The following is a 17,628-nucleotide window of genomic DNA, read 5'->3' as shown; positions in this document are numbered from 1 at the left end:
CCATAACTACACGCATTCTAATTTTAAATCCTGTCAGAAAAGGCGACTGTAGGTAGTAGTAGTAGTGATGGTGGTGGTGGTCATTTCAGAGCAGGAGGCTTATCCCTAAAGAGAGTAGAGCTCATTTCCTTTGAAATTAAAATAATGCTATTTGCTATATTCTTCTCCTTTTATTTTACAGACTAACATTTATGTATCCTGTTATTTCAAATGCCCAGTGAAAGCTCCACATTTTAATAGGTCTCCATATAGAAAGTTATAAATGCCCAATGTAGAAATGAAAGAGCAGAAAAGTCTAAAGAAGAGCTATCATCCCCAAACCATCGGAGGAAGTTCAGGAACTGAGAATGAGGCAAGGTCCTGATGTTACTAGGAAAACCCAGTTTCGGGGGGTGGCACGCTCTCCGTGATTCACGACCAGTCAGTGGCAGGTCCTCAGCCTGCAAGCACAGGAGCCTGAGTTTTTCAGCTTATACTGTGAAGCCTTCTTTTAAGACAGACTCGTATAACCCAAGCTGGAAATAAGCCCCAGAAAATGCTTCATTTATTATTGACTAAAAGGCCTCTAACGTTGGACCCCAACCCACCCAATGGGCCTCATGTCCTGCCACTTCTATCCCTGTGACCTTGGCTCCTGCCCTCAGGGTCACCTCCCCTTTGCCCCAGCACTGTAGTCGCACCACACCTTTGCTCTTGCTGCTCCTTCAGGCTGGCAGGCCTGGGCAGCCCCTCTAGTCCCCCAGGTGGCGGCCAGGACACCACCTACTCCTGTTGCTTTCTCCAGGCTCCTGAACCAGAATGACTCACTCCCAAGGGCATTTCGAGTGTAACTTGCTCGCTCACTTCGTATGCATGCTTGACTCTCCCACTCTACATAAAGTCCTGGGGATAGGGACTGTTTCGGATTTCTCTCTCGCTTTTTTCTCAACCTCTTGTGCCTCGTCACTGCCTTACTGGCCCCATCATTTCCCCTCCCAGCATTGGCTGATGGTTCCGCATTTGTGTTTTTCAGATGCATACCCAAACCACAAGTCTGCCTGACAACTTTTGATAAATTTGGATGTAGCCAATATGAGTGTTTGCCAAGACAGCTCACCTGTGACCAGGTTCGCGATCCTGTTTGTGACACAAACCACATGGAACACAGCAATCTCTGCACTTTGTACCAGAGGGGGCAAAGCCTCTTATACAAAGGCCCTTGCCAGGTACAGTTGTTTGGCTGACAAACCCAAGCATAAAATTAGTTTATGATCTTTTACAGATGAAGCAGCAGTAAGACCACTTAGGGGCCTTCTGTGAATCCTATCAAATCTAGAGAGTTAAAATGAGCCCTCCCAAGACTGGTTTTTTCTCCTAACTCTGGAGGGCCCTCTTGCTTGTGTTGGTACCTTTGGCATCTAGTGGACAAGCAAGAACAGAGTGGCCTCCTGCCACCCACCATTAGGAAAAGAATGTAAAGTTATACACTCCTGGGATGCATCAGTACCGGTTTCACTTCCCCTTCTGTGGCCGTCATTAGCAAATGGCCCAGGAGAATGCGAGTTAAAGCCACCAAGAAGAGTCCTTTCCCACTCTTTCCACCAAAGTCCCACTCGTAGAAGAGTGAGTGAAAATTTCTCGAAGACTTAATGTCTTTTTACATCAGTTTATCTCTCAGCCTTTTACGGTTCATGTCAAAAAAAATACCCTCAAGGACAACCCCACACGCACCACTGCAGCGCCCCCGCCCCTGCCGCCCCCAGCCAGCTAACACCTGACATGATTGCTTCTCATTTCCTGGTCTTCACTGGCAGGAGAATGCCTTCAGCGTGTCTCCCGAGGTCTGTTTTCCCTCAGAGCTTGTGTTCCAAGTGCACTGATACCGTCTACTCTGAGTTCCCAGTCTTCTCTTCCTATTTCTTCCCTCTTACTGGCTACGAGTTTTGTCTTACTTACCCTAACCTACCTCATGGGTCCTGAGTCTCCACGCCACTGACCTCTCTACTCTTTCCTCTACTTATGCCTACCCAGCATGAAATGATAAGGCTTCTGAATTTGCATGGAGATTGATCTTATTTTCATCAAACAGGTAGGTAGTTCTGGAATGATAGAAGTCTGGGGTGGAAGGGGGCAATATCTCCTCTCAGTTCCCCTGGAATGAGCACCCACGTCCCAGAGAGGCTCAGCAAAGTAATAGTTTCAGTTCATCTTGGGACAGCCCTATTGACCCCACCCCCAATCCAAAGTTTAGCTGACCTTAGGAGCTTAATTAAGAGGGTCCAGGAATTTATACCTGTGTCTTTTTTCCTTTCTATTCTGTACTCTTGGTTAGAAAAAATGTACCATAGAGGTTTATAGGCTAAATGTGCTTTGTTTGTCATCAGCCTTTCTGCAGAGCCACAGAGCCCATCTGTGGGCACAATGGGGAGACGTACAGTAGTGTGTGTGCTGCTTACTCAGATCGCGTAGCAGTTGATTACCACGGGCCCTGCCAGGCTGTTGGGGCCCTCTCAGAGTACAGTTTTGTCGCTGAGTGTGCTGCAGTGAAGTGTCCTTCACTCTCTGTGACTGAGTGCAAACCGATCATCCCGCCAGGTAGGCTGGCAGTATTTGGGATGGGATTGGGAAGACTTCCTTATCTACCTCCAGGGAGTGAGTCACTCAGAAAGAGAGTTGACTCATTCACTTAGATTTTTCAAAAAGTCTTGGCTTGGGGCACCTGGGTGGCTCCGTCAGGTAAGCATCCAACTCTTGATTTTGGCTCAGGTCATAATCTTGGGGTCGTGAGACTGAGCCCTGCGTCAGGCTCCGTGCCCAGCAGGAGTCTACTTGAGATTCTCTTTCTCCTTCTCCTTCTGCCCTTCCCCTGCTCATGATCTCTCTTTCTCTCTTTCTAAATAAATAAGTAAAATCTTAAGAAAAAAACTTTTGGCTCTACCTGATGCTGATTAGTTGCATTACTCTGGTTCCACCTTAAAAAGCTCTAGATTACCTTAGACATCATCTTGTCGATTGGATTTATTTTTTTTTTAAAGATTTTATTTATTTATTTGACAGAGACACAGTGAGAGAAGGAACACAAGCAGGGAGAGTGGCAGAGGGAGAAGCAGGCTTCCCGCCGAGCAAGGAGCCCGATGTGGGGCTCGATCCCAGGACCCTGGGATCATGACCTGAGCCGAAGGCAGATGCTTAACCACCTGAGCCAGGCAGGCACCCCAGTAGTAACAGTTTTCTTAAAACTACTTACCTTAGAGTGCTGTACTTTTCAGTTAAACAGAGGTAGCAGAAAAGACTTTATCCCACTTCTGCACAGAACAGGTTATCTGGAGTCTGACAAGTTCATTCCTCCATCCCTGGATTCATAAAATGTTTCTCCAGCTTCTACTGGAGCTGGAGACTCTTCTAGGCACTGGGGCACAGCAGTGAGCAAAACAAAGCCTCTTTCTTCCTGGAGACCATGTTCTCATATTTTGTTACCATTTTTTAACAGCTTAAATATAATTTTTATAATTAAATTTTAATCAGACACTCACAGGATCCCTAAAACATCTGTTCCCTTGTTTTGCAGACAGGAAATCAAAGGCCCAGGAAAGCACTTGCCTAGGATCACAGTGAGTTTTGAGGCAGGGCAGGGTCCAGGCCCCACATCTCTTGAAAGGCGCTCTCTTCTCTGCTATCTTAGACCATCACACGTCACCCTGAGAAAGTGGTAAAGGATGAAAGCAGGGGTGGAGGAAGTATTTGGGTAAACGTATAGATAATAAGATCCCAGTTGGTCAGGGAACATACCTAAAAGTACCGTCATCAGGGAAGACAGCTACAACTCTCCTAACACAAAATGAAGGGTTGGTTATTTCACCGACTATTTTGAATTCTCATTTTCTAATTCTGAACACACATAAAATGGTTTCTGTTATACAGGTGCTTGTTGCCCATTATGTGCTGGAATGTTAAGAGTTTTATTTGACAAAGAAAAACTGGATACTATTGCAAAGGTAAATTGCTTTATGTGCCAGGTACTGTTGAAACCTCATTGATAAACCTCTCAGTAATCCTATAGAGTAGAATGTGTTGTCCCATTTATAGAGGAAGAAAGTAATTCACAGAAAAGCATAACTAGTGGAACTAGGATTTGAGCACAGGCTGTCTGGCCCCCAATCCTGTGTTCCTTTCCTCTACACCCTGGCTGTTTGGTAACCTTGCTGTGCACAACACAGCCTGAGCCTGCCTTAGAAAAGGTCCTCTGCTTGCAGAGTATGTAGAGTTAGAGCTCGAGGCAGAACCAAGCAGCCAGAGACTGGTAGTTGCCCAGATGGTTTCAAGGCGGCCTGCCCTCACAGTCCCCATTCCTCCATGGGGGGTGCTTCCAGAACCTGCCACCTTCCCATGGCCGCTTTGCTCCTTTCCCTTTGATGTACCATCACTTCTGCTCCACTTCTGTGGACACAGGGTTCCAGAAATGTAGCAGCCAACACCTGCCACTACCTAGAAAAGTATCCCCGTTTGGATTCAAATACCTGTATTTTTATAGGAAGACTTTAATCATTTTCCTGTGGCTCCCAACTGAGAACAGTCCCTTAAAAGGGAGTGGGGGGCTTTGGGTGAGTGTTTATCGTGGCTACAAAGCTCAGCAGTAAGACAAAAGCCCTTTGGAAAGGACTCTGGAGATTTAGAATTCAGCCAGCAGGGCCCCTTTTGGGGCCCCACACTTAGGGTTCCAATAGGCAAGGTAGCAAGGCAACCTAGGCAGTAATAAGGAATTCCTCTTTTATTCAGGTAATGGAATTTTTTTTCTCTTCCCAGGTAACAAACAAAAAGCCAATAACAGTTCTGGAAATACTTCAGAAAATCCGCATGCATGTATCTGTCCCGCAGTGTGACGTATTTGGATACTTCAGCATTGAATCCGAAATTGTAATCCTGATCATTCCTGTTGATCATTATCCAAAAGCTTTGCAGGTGGGGTTCAGCACGCATTGTGCAGGCTTCTTGTTTGGAGGACTTAGGAGGGGGTAGGAAATGGGGGCATTTGGAAAGCTAGGGCAGGAGGGAGAAAAGCAAGGCAGTCTCAGAAGAACAGAGCTGTACCAGGTGAGCATTTTCCAGGTGACTGAGGTGGGGCACATATCTGACAGCAGAATGTGAAGGAGTGGGAGAGTGGAGAGGCTGAGAGGTTGCGCAGTATGCAGACATGGAAGGCATCTGCTTACATACAGATGAGGCAGTTGAGGCCCAGGGAGGGAAGGGGCTGATACAGGTCATGCAGTGACACAGCCGGAGTAGATACCTGTCCCCTGCTCCCAGTGGGGAGGAGAAGCCCACCAGGACTGGTCTTATGGACCCCATTTTTCTTCCTCATACTCTAGAGGTGAGTCTCACTCCTGTGGGCCCAAGTGTCAGTATCAAAACAGTGGGGGCTCAAGTCAAGGGTGAATACAAGCAGTTTGTACACTGCCACAGTCAGGAAGCTGAGGAAAGCCTCTTGCTCTCCTCTGGGATGGGGAAGGAAGCACTGAAAGTCCATTGTGTCTAACCGTGGGAAGGTAATGTCTAAATGTGGCTAGGGCAGTGGCATTGTGCATCATTTCTGATTTAATTTCCATCGATGCTGTTACTATTGGTGTAATAAAGTAAGACTATACTAAAATGTGACTTTGGCTAAAAAAGGACAGAGAAAGCACATTCTCTGTTAGAATATATGTGGATTGTGTCTGACTTGCCCATTTCACGGATCCTGTGGTTGTAGACTTTAAAAATCTGATTCTCCTCTCCCAGATTGAGGCCTGCAATAAAGAAGCACAGAAGATCGAATCCCTCATCAACTCCGACAGCCCCACGCTGGCGTCCCACGTCCCTCTGTCTGCCCTCATCATTTCCCAGGTACAGGTCTCGAGCAGTGTGCCATCAGCCGGCATCGAGGCCAGAGCCCCCTGCCCCTCCTGCCTCGTCCTCCTCAGCCTGGGCCCTGCCTTGCACATGGTCTGGACACATAACTGACCGCCCGTGAAAAGTGCAAAATGTTGTGAAAGACATGCAGGACTCCTGGTTTGTAGTTGAATAGTGGCCAAGGAGAAGCACTTGTCACCTCTGTTCACCACACAGTATTTTTTTTAATCTGCCAATATTAGGGTTTTTGTTTTGTTCTTACAAATGTTAAAATATGTTCTTCCAAATACTAATGAAAAGAGGACGTCTTCTTTTGGTGGATCACTGCCTTACAGTTTATCCTTTGCTCATTAGATGGGTTCCCCCCCACACACTGTAAAACAAATTTGATATCATTGGTAAGTGAGATGATCACTTTTTAGCAAGGAACTCACTTTACTATAAGCTTCATACCCAGAAATTTCTTTTCAGAGTTCCTTTAAGTATTAAGGTGCCCCTAGTGTGTGTGTGTTTGTTTACAGATAATTACCTACTCTGTCTAGAAGCTAGGGGTCACCGTGAAGAGCCTGCTATTAGAGTGTGAAATAAAGATAATGCATCTTTGAAATTATCATATAAATTATCAGGCAAATTTAATTTACAGAAATTTAATTCCAGAACCCATCTATTGTGTTCAGCAAAGCCAGCTAAGGAAATGGCATTTACGAGATACATTGTAAGCAATAGGCTCAGTGGTTACTAATGTGTGTATGACTTTTGCGAAGGAGAGAAGTTATATCACATCAAAACATATTGCATTATGCATTTTTATATTAACCAGATGTATATTCTTCGGTATTCATCCGAGTTAAACTTAGAGTTTTTAAATATCAATCTTTAAACCAATTGCTGCTACTTATATACTTGCCAAAAAGTGAAATAATTAGTAGTTCATGTAAATAATACATGATATTTCTATTTTATTATGAAGAAGGTAAATAGCCATATTTGTAAAATGACAATCATGTGTGTTAACCCAGTACTTTCCGTTCATGAAGACACATTGCTTTTTGTGATATGCACAGTGTGGGTAAGTGTTCTGACTTTCTTTTTTGATATAGAATTATAAAGAATTGTGGTTTATATATTTAAAAATGTCAGTCTAAGTATTAAAGTGTTTGCATGTTGTCTAAGCAATTGAATACTTTGAATGTGTTTCACAGTTTGAAATAAGCTATTCAATGTAATGCTTCTTGTTTGTATGCACCTAAACTTAGATGTTACATGAAGTACTTTTTTCAGTATTATATGTACCCTTTGAAATATATAGGGATATGCTCATTATACCAAAATATTGTTTAAAAGTGGGCACTTAAAGCTTTCAGAATATCTCAGTGCTGATGTAGCATGTTTGTTGCAATTGCTTTTTCTATATAAATGTCTTCAATGCAATATACTGGAAAGCTTTTCTATTTTAATAAAAATAATTTTATATGATTATGTGTACTTCCAAGCAGTGTGGACATTTAAAATGAAACCACTGACCACTCTTGGGTAAGCTATGTCCTTTGTTCTAGAAGAAGAAATTATGGGAGTTTTATTATTCCCAGCCAAGGGCCCCAGGAGAACGGGGCAGCTGGGACGGAGCTGGTCAGAGCAGACCGAGGCTTGACCAGAGGGCACGCTGTGGCAGGAAGTCAAGGACAAGGACCCCAGCTTTAGGCCCTCCAAGACCCAGCACCAGTCGAGGCAGTCCTCCTCCCCACTGCCCTGGGCCCAGTGTTGCCGCTCCACGGCACATCCTGAGACAGACAACTCTGGGCTGTGGAGACAGAGGGCCTATTGATTGGAGCCTGAGAGGATCTATCAGTCATGAGGCTAAGGCCCCAAACCTCCATGGCTGACAACAGAGGCTCACATTTTACTTCCATCACGTGTTTACTGTGGGTCAGCTGCACTTCTGCTTTACACCATCTTCACTCCAGGACCCCTTCCAGTGTCCTCACAGAGTGGGAGGAAAGAGGCTGGAGCTCTGAGGGAGCTACTCGGAGCTTGCTCTTGGGCTGCTGGTCCTAGCAGGGTCGACAGCACAGGTGCCGCTAAGGCCCAGGCTGACAGTGGACACCTGCCGGGTTCCTGGATAGGCCGCTGAGGTCACCGCTTCCGCCACCACGGATTCACATCCAGCTGTGGCAGATTCCTGTGCAGGAACTAGGAGACCCATTGGTGCTTTACCTGGAGGCATGGCTGACTGACTCAATCTTCAGCCCAGACACCAAGTCGTAATTCTGAAAATGGAGTGGATGAGCCAGGTCCTGCCAACAGAGGACATAGTTCACTCTGGAGACTTAGCTGAAATCACCATCTTCGGTCAGCCCTGTGTACAAAATCAGGTGGAGAGCATCCCCCTGAGCCTGGCATGGTGGCACCAGGAACATCGTGCCCGAGATACGCATGTGCACAGAGGAAAGACCATGTGAGGACAAAGCAAGATGGAAGCCATCTGCAAGCTAAGGAGAGAGGCCTCAGAAGAAACCAACCCTGCTGACACCTTGATCGTGGACTTCCAGCCTTCAGATCTTTGAGAAAATAAATATCTATTGTTTAAACCAAAAAACAAAACAACCACCAAAGGAGGAGGAGAAGAGACAAGAACCACAGCTGTCCCTTAGGTCTCTGCTTAGAAGTGACTCTGTTATTTCTGCTTACATCTTACTGGCCCAAGCAACTCACATGGCCACTCCTGAGTTCAAAAGGTAGGGAGGTATAATCTTCTGGGGTGGGTGTGTGTGTTGGGGGGAGGCAGCAAGGATGGAGCTGGGGGAGGGACCATGAGTATTTGGGACAATAATAAAGTCCACCATGGAAGTTATTTCTCATCAGGATAGCCAGGATGGACAAAAATTTTTTATTAGAAAATTAGTAGAAGTTTCATAGTCTGGGAAGGAACTAGAGAAATGAGAGAGGACTATGACTGTACAGACTACAGTTAGATTACCTACTCCTGTTTTGTACAGGCAAACCATAACTAACCGCTGTGCCACTCAGATCTTAGTTGACAGACCTTCTTACCAGAAACAAATGTCCCAAAGCTTGTATTGAAGATGTCCTAGGGACTGTGACTGATGCCGATAGTGACACCATGCCAAGCTCACCAACTCACTGAGAAGTGAGCTGACGCTGGAGGAGGATGTGGGATTGAAGTTTTAAAATAACCCGGGAAGAGGCCTGAGAAATGGAATGAGGCTGTTTGGATAACTGGAGGTAATACTGATGATATGGAGGCAGACAATGTTGATACGGAGTTCTACTACCTAGCTGCAGACAGGGGTCCACCTAGCACAGCTGAAGGCAGTTCCTAGAAAAGTAAAACTGTTTTCATGTTTACACCCTAACAAGCGGAGCCTGCGAAAGACTGGTTTTTATCTTGAGGCAAATGCTGTTGGTAGCCTTTGCCTCTTTACTTGCCTTCCTGGACTTTGACTCGGCTTGGGCAGCAGAGTGTAGAGACCCCGACCAGCCAGCTATAGTCGTGCATAAGTGAACCCACTTAGTTTAAACTTGTGTTGTTCAAGGTCAACTGTATTTGCTTCATAGAGAGGCTGTGAGAATTGCATGAGATAAACAGGCTGAGGCTAAACCCTGAGAATGGAGGCCAGGCCCAGGGGAAGCCTGGCACCTGGCCTGGCTGTTAATGTCTCCTCAGCAGAGTCCAGGATGTTCACAGGACAGAAGGAGAGGAAGCACCGCCTCATAACGAGATCAGGGGATGATCTCAAATCAAAGGTCTCTCATGCACACCAGAGCTATCCAGGTTAGTCAGAAGAACCGAGAGGGCAAGGGCAGAGGCTCTGGATGCCATTCAAGGCCAGCACATCTCATCTGCTCAATACCTCCCCTTCCTAACTTGTCAGCTCCACTCTTCTGTTACTGGGACCCACCTTTCTCATACTGTGCCTTTTACCAAGAATGCATCTCCTAAAGTCATCTGGCAAAGCCTTCCTTCTGTCTCCTCCTTTCTCTCCTCCTCCTAACTAGACAGTCTAGTGTGCCTTGGGAGGAGTTAGGAGGAGGAGAGAAAGGAGAAGACAGAAGGCTTCTTGGAGAGGGTTTGATTTGAGCTGGGCCAGAAACAGGAAGGCTTTGCCAGATGACTTTAGGAGATGCATTCTTGGTAAAAGGTACAGTATGAGAAAGGTACAGAAGCAGGAGAGTCCGCGTGTAATATTATTTTTTAAAGATTATTTATTTATTTGTCAGAGAGCGAGAGAGCACACAAGCAAGGGGAGCGGGAGGCAGAGGGAGAAGCAGGCTCCCCACTGAGCAAGGAGCTTGATGTGGGGCTCGATCCCAGGACCCTGGGATCATGACCTGAACCGAAGGCAGGCCTTAACCAAATGAGCCACCCAGGTATCCCAAACTGTAATATTATTAACACCATTTATAGTTGATGCAACTAAGCCTGAGATTAAAGAATTTCTCCAAGGTCACATGGCTAGTAAGTAGCAAAGCAGGGACATTTTGAACCCAGGCCTAACTTAAAGCTTATGCTCATATTTATTATACTGTGTATTTCCCTTTAAGTACAGCTTTGGCCCATCCCATATATTTTCTAACAACAGTAATGAAGAGAGTATAATAGGATAAAATAAGGAGATTTTCTGCCAAGGTTTTTAATTTCTAGTTGCCATGGCTTTCTACCCATTGAGCTACTACAGTGAATTTTTTGTTCTAAAAACCTCTGCAGAACAAGAGCCAAAGCCTGAAGGGCTTAAAGCATAGTTTGAATCTTAAACTATGGGAAGACTTTATAACGATGTAAGAGCTTAGACTGAGAAGGGCTGAGTCATGGGATGCAGCACATTCTGGGGAAACAGATTTTAGGACAAAAACAAAATGCCTTTTCTGAAAAGGGAGATCTGGTCGACATTTGCTGGGTTTAGGCTGCTCAGCTTGTGGAGAAGTCTCTGTTTGAGTGTAAAAGATCTTGTACCCAACTATGGAGGCTGCAAGGGGGTAGACATTCATTTCTCTATTGGAAATCTGAAAGCTTGGATGCAGGCATGTGACCCTGGCTCCACCAGATGCTCTTGCCCAGGAACCTGAGTCTGGAGAAGGTGACCCAGAAATGTGGAGAGAGTCAGGAAAGATTCTGGATTGCTTGAGTATTAATCCCCAAGAGACTACAGTAATTGTGACTGAGTTACCTTCAGTGTTCAAGTGTGCGTTTTCTGCCATCAGTAGAATTTGGATTTGATCTAGACAGGGAAAGAATTCCCTTTTTACATATCTAAATTGTGATTGGGAAATGTTAAGTGCACAGTGTAAACAGTGACACTTAAAGACTGCTAAGTGTCATCTCATTTAATTGGAAAAAAAACCCTCTAAGATAGGTATTACTATCTTTATATCAACACCTGGATCAGAATCACAGTCAGCGGGGAGCAGAGCCAGAACTTGGATGAGAGCCACATGACTTCATGTCCATGCCCCACACTCTTAAACATTACAGTTAGTATTCTTTTTTTTAAAAAAAGATTTTGTTTATTTATTTGACACAGTGAGAGAGGGAAGGAACACAAGCAGGGTGGAGTGGGAGAGGGAGAAGCAGAGTTCTTGCTGAGCAGGGAGCCCGATGTGGGGCTCGATCCCAGGACCCTGGGATCATGACCTGAGCCGAAGGCAGATGCTTACTGACTGAGCCACCCAGGCACCCCTACAGTTAGTATTCTAATTCTCATTCATCTCTGAACATCTGCTTTGATTTTGCCTTTCAGTGCACTAGGAGGGATTTTTAAAAAATGTATAAATGGTTCAAAATTTTTCAATTAGCCTTCTGTTACTAAGTTTTAGTTTTATTACATTGTGCTCAGAAAATTTAAATGGTTCTACTTTCAGGAATTTATCGTGGTTTACTTTAAGGACTACTATTGGGGTCAACTTTTGTATTTGTTCCCTAGAAATTTGAAAATAAAGTTATCAAGTTTAAGTGGTCTTAACACAAATTAAAAGGCAGATATTGTCAGACTGGATAAAAAGAAAGATCCGGCTACATCTTGTCAACTACAGCTGTCCATTTTTAATGTAATGAAACAGTTTGATTAGACGTTAAAGGGTGAAGTAGTGGTAAACATTTCTATAGTGCTTATTCTGTGTCGAGAACGGTTCTGGGGTGTCTGGGTGGCACAGTCGGTTGAGCATCCGACTCTTGGGTTTTGGCACAGGTCATCATCTCAGGGCCCTGATCTCAGGGTCATGAGATCGAGCCCTGTTGGGCTCCACGCTCAGTATGGAGTCCGCTTAAGTGTCTCTCTCCCTCTGTCCCCTACCCCTGACTCTTGTGCATGTGCTCTCTCTCTCTCTCTCTCAAATAAATAAATAAATCTTTAAAAAAAAAAAAGAACTAAGCACTTTACATTTACTAGCTCATTTATCTTCACAATCATTGTATGAGGGAGGTACTATTACTATTACCATTTTACAGAGGAGAAAACTAAGGTAACTTATCCAAGGTCACACATTGTTCACATGAAGTTTATATTTTTATATTTACAGAGCATTCAGTTACAGGTGGCTTAGTGTGAACAATGTTGCAATAAAGCAAGGGTTATACATTTTTTGCATATGTGTACACATTTCATCTTACGTATTTCTATACTACTTGATATACATAACCTTCAAATACATCAAAATTAAGTTTTTTAATTTATTATTTTTTTAGGATTTTATTCATTTATTTGAGAGAGAGAGAGAGCACAAGCAGAGGAGAGGGTCAGAGGGAGAGGGAAAAGCAGGCTGCTGAGTGGGGAGCCTGACACGAGGCTTGATCCCAGGACCCTGGGATCATGACTTGAGGGGAAGGCAGACATTTAACCAACTGAGCCACCCAGGCGCCCCTCAAAATCAAGTTTTATGCCAATAAGCTATAATTCTATGAAACATAAAGGCCAAATGGCATTCTGGTATGGGAAACAGTAGTATCCTATGTTGCTGAAACAAGGAAAAAAAGTTAAAGGGTGGAAACTAGATGAATCTACTAATACTAATTAAAAGAAAGCTTTAATGACTACATTAATATAAGACAAAGTAAATTTCACAGGAAGGAATATTACCAGAGATAGAGCCCTCTCAAATGATGAGTTAATTTATCAAAATGATACAAGAATTTTCAATGTTTATGCTCCAAATAAAAAGTTTCAAAGTACATGAAGCACCCAAAGCAATCTACACATTCAATGCAATCCCTACAGAATACCATCAGCATTTTCCACAGAGCCAGAACAAATAATCCTAAAATTTGTATGGAACCACAAAAGACCGTGAATAGCCAAAGTAATGTTGAAAAGAAAATCAAAGCTGGAGGCATCACAATTCTGGACTTCAAGCTATATTACAAAGCTATAGTCATCAGGACAGTATGGTATTGGCACAAAAACAGGCACATAGATCAATGGAACAGAACAGAGAACTCAGAAATGAACCCTCAACTCTATGGTCAACTAATCCTCGACAAAGCAGGAAAGAATATCCAATGGGAAAAGGACAGTCTCTTCAATAAACGGTGCCGGGAAAATTGGACAGCCACATGCAGAAGAATGAAACTGGACCACTTTCTTACACCATACACAAAAATAAACTCAAAATGGATGAAAGACCTAAATGTGGTACAGGAATCCATCAAAATCCTAGAGGAGAACACAGACAGCAACGTCTTTGACCTTGGCCACAGCAACTTCTTGCTAGACATGTCTCTAAAGGCAAGGGAAGCAAGGGCAAAAATGAACTATTGGGACTTCATTAGGATAAAAAGCTTTTGCACAGCAACGGAAACAGTCAACAAAACTAAAAGGCAACCTACAGGGGCACCTGGGTGGCTCAGTCGTTAAGCGTCTGCCTTCAGCTCAGGTCATGATCCCAGGGTCCTGGGATCGAGCCCCGCATCGGGCTCCCTGCTCCTTGGGAAGCCTGCTTCTCCCTCTCCCACTCCCTCTGCTTGTGTTCCCTCTCTCACTGTGTCTCTCTCTGCCAAATAAATAAATAAAATCTTTTTAAAAAAATAAAAATAAAAGGCAACCTACAGAATGGGAGAAAAAATGTCTTATCAGATAAAGGGCTAGTATCCAAAACCTATGAGTTCTTTTATAGAACAAAAAATCCAGTCAAGAAATGGATACAAAACCCAAAAAATCCAGTCAAGAAATGGGACGATGAACAGAGTTCTCCAAAGAAGACATGCAAATGGCCAACAGACACATGAAAAACTGCTCAACATCAGTTGGCATAAGGGAAATACAAATCAAAACCACAATGAGATACCACCTCACACTAGTCAGAATGGTTAAAATTAACAACTCAAGAAACAACAAATGTTGCAAGGATGCAGAGAAAGGGGAACCCTCCTACACTGTTGGCAGGAATGCAAACTGGTGCAGCCACTCCAGAAAACAGGCTGGAGGTTTCTCAAAAAGTTAAAAATAGAACTACCCTACAGCCCAGCAATTGCACTACTAGGTATTTATCCAGAGGATATAAACATAGTGATTCGAAGGGGCACATACACCCCAATGTTTCTAGCAGCAATGCCCACAATTGCCCAAATATGGAAAGAGCCCAGATGTCCACTGACAGATAAATGGATAAAGATATAGTATATATACAATGGAATATTACTCAGCCATCAAAAAGAATGAAATCTTGGCATTTGCAATGACGTGGATGGAACTAGAGAGTATTATGCTAAGTGAAATAAGTCAGTCAGAGAAAGACAAACACCATATGATTTCACTCATATGTGGAATTTAAGAAACAAAACAGCTGAACATAGGGGAAGGGAAGGAAAAAGAAAATAAGATGAAAACAGAGAGAGAGAGGAAAACCATAAGAGACTCTTAACTCTAGGAAACAAACTGAGGGTTGCTGGAGGGGAGACGGGTAGGGGGAATGGGGTAATTAGGTGATGAGCATTAAGGAGGGCACTTGATGTAATGAGCACTAGGTGTTACATGCAACTGATAAATCACTAAATTCTACCCCTGAAATTAATAATACAGTATATGTTAACTAAATTGAATTTAAATTTAAAAATTACAAAAAAACACAAAGTACATGAAGCAGAACTTATTCAAATATCAGGAGAAATAGACAAATCCACAATTATATCTGAAGATTTCAGCATCCCTCTCTCAATATTTGATAGAATAAGTAGACAGAAAATCAATAAGGATATAAAAGACTTGAACAACATTATCAGTCAACTTCATCTAATTGAAATTTATGGAACATTCTACCCAGTAACAACAGAACACAGTCTTTTCAAGTGTACACAGAATGTTTACCAAGATAAAGCCACATTCTGGGCCATAAAATAATTCTCAGTAAATGTAAGAAAAGATTGAAGTAATACAAAGTATATTCTCGGTCCACACAGAATTAAAGTGGGAATCAATAACAGAAAAATAATCTGGAATTTCCCAAATATTTGGAAAGTAAATAACATTTTAAAATAACCTATAAGTCATGAGAGAATAAATCACAAGGGATATTAGAAATGATTTTGAACTAAATAAAAACAAAAGCACAACATATCAAATTTAGTGACATGCAGCTAAAAACAGTCTTAGAGGGAAATTTATAGCACTTAATGCTTATATTAGAAAGGAAGAATGTCTTACAATCAATGACCTGATTTCCCCTTTAAGAAACTGGAAAAATAAGAGTAAGTTAAACCCCATGTAAACAGAAAAAAAGTAATATAAAAATCAATGAAATAGTAAATGGGAAAATAATAGAGAAAATCAATGAAACAAAAAGCTGGTTTTTTTTTTGAGATCAATAGTACAATTGATTCTCATGATTTGCAGCAGTTATGTTCTATAAAATTGCAGGGGACACGGCATTGGAGAATACTGACCCATTGCTGCTAGGGAAAATACCGGGTTAGGTTCTTGTGAGCCTCTGGCCACAACATTTTTGTCGGTGGATCAGTAATAGCTTTACTTCATGTGTGTCTTTGTTTAAAGATACCTTATTTAATTTATGCTGTTGATTCATGAACATGGAACTCATGGCCAACAGCATTTGAAGTCATGCCTGAACAAAGTTTATCTAACACATAAATTTTCTCCATAAGGCACAACACAGCCCTCTTGCATTTAGGGGCACTAAACAACACTTCAGCACTTCACTTGGGGACCATTTTAAACAGCAGAATCACCAACAGAAAACACAAAAATGCCCCAAACCTGGGACTACATAGACTCTGGGAAGGACATTTGTTTACGAGTGAGAGCTATCTCATGGCGTCTCCTTGTTCAACCTCAGCTGGGAACTTGTGTGTTGGGCAATTCAAATTTTTCAATGTCTGCACATGTTTTCCAGTGACTGAAAGCATTGCAAGTATTGATTTGAGGGTTACAAATAAATCTTAGCAAGTAGGTGAATTCATAAACACAGAATCCACAAATAATACGGATCAACTATGTTGATAAACCTTTAGAAGGCACAGTATCAGAAATGATAAAGGGTCACCATTAGACATCATTCTTTTAAAGGATAACAATATTAGCAACCTCATGCATATAAATTCCACCATTTAGGTGAATGAAATACACAAATTTCTTAAAAGATTCAAGTTACCAAAGCTCACTCAAGAAGAAAAGGACAATCTGAAGAATTCCATATCTATCAATAAAGCGGAATTTGTAATTGAAAACCTTCCCTCGCCCAAAAAAGAATAAAAACACCTCCTTGACTAGACGGCTTCACCGATGATTTGTAGGCAATATTTAAGAAAGAAATAATACTAATTCTATACAAACTCTTCCAGAAAATAGTATAGAGAACCCTTTCCAACTTCTTTTATAAGGCCAGTGTTGATCCCCAAATCTGAAAGATATTATAAGAAGAAAAGACTAAATACAGAGCAAACACCCCACAAAACACAGAGAGATTAAAGAAGATATAAATAAAGATACACCATGGTGATGGGCCAGCAACTCGATTTCATTAAGAGGTCAGTTCCCCCCAAGATTATCTATGTATTCATGACAATTCCAATCAAAACCCCAGCAGGTTGTTTGTTTTACAGTAATTGATGAGCCAATTCTAAAATTTATATGGAAATGCAGAGGACTTAAAATGAACAAAACCAAAAAATAAAATAAAGTAAAATGAACAGAACAACTTTGAAAAGAGAATAAGAGGATTTACATTACTTGATGTCAAGATTTATTATAGGGGCTCAGTCATTTAAGCATCCAATTCTTGATGTTGGTTCAGGTCTCAATCTCACAGTTGTGAGTTCAAACCCCACATTGGGCTCCACACTGGGCATGGAGCCTACTTAAAAAAAAAAAAAAGATTTATTATAAAGCTACAGCAATTGAGACAGGGTGGTATTAGTGTAAAAATATGTGTATAAATATGCATATAGATCAATGGAACAGAATAGGGAGCCCACATATAGTTAACTCAAGAAATGATACTGGAGCAATTGGGCATTCATATGCCAGATAAGGAAAGAGAGAGTTATAATCCTGACTTTATACTACACACCATAATCAGAATGAATCTAAGTGCTAAAACTAAATGTGAGAGCTAAAACTTTAAAACTTCTAGAAGAGGGGCACCTGGGTGCCATAGTCAGTCCAACATCCGACTCTTGGTTCTGGCCCAGGTCATGATCTTGGGGTGGTGAGACCGAACCCCACTTCTGGTTCCGGCTCAGGGTGGAGTCTGCTTGAGATTCTCTCTCTCTCTTTCCCTCTGCCCCCCTCCCAGTTTGCT

At 42.6% G+C, this 17,628-nt stretch overlaps 1 protein-coding gene across 4 annotated transcripts in view; it reads left to right on the top strand.

Moving 5' to 3' along the window:
• The window catches only part of RECK (reversion inducing cysteine rich protein with kazal motifs), a 71,989-nt gene extending 64,687 nt beyond the window's left edge, over positions 1–7,302 (top strand). For 3 of the 4 annotated variants that reach the window (XM_027615538.1, XM_027615539.1, XM_027615540.1), the window contains 5 exons: positions 1,013–1,205; positions 2,364–2,574; positions 3,901–3,974; positions 4,783–4,938; positions 5,755–7,302. In XM_027615538.1, the coding sequence (XP_027471339.1) occupies positions 1,013–1,205; positions 2,364–2,574; positions 3,901–3,974; positions 4,783–4,938; positions 5,755–5,976 (856 nt within the window). In that variant the 3' untranslated portion in view covers positions 5,977–7,302. Of the gene's footprint in view, positions 1–1,012; positions 1,206–2,363; positions 2,575–3,900; positions 3,975–4,782; positions 4,939–5,754 lie in introns of those variants that run through there. The other variant, XM_027615542.1, reaches the window with a different exon arrangement.
• The last annotated feature ends 10,326 nt before the right edge of the window (positions 7,303–17,628 follow it).

Source organism: Zalophus californianus, chromosome 13 (assembly GCF_009762305.2).
Source record: "Zalophus californianus isolate mZalCal1 chromosome 13, mZalCal1.pri.v2, whole genome shotgun sequence".
Lineage (NCBI taxonomy): Eukaryota > Metazoa > Chordata > Mammalia > Carnivora > Otariidae > Zalophus > Zalophus californianus.
This window is presented reverse-complemented; position numbering and strand designations above follow the sequence as displayed.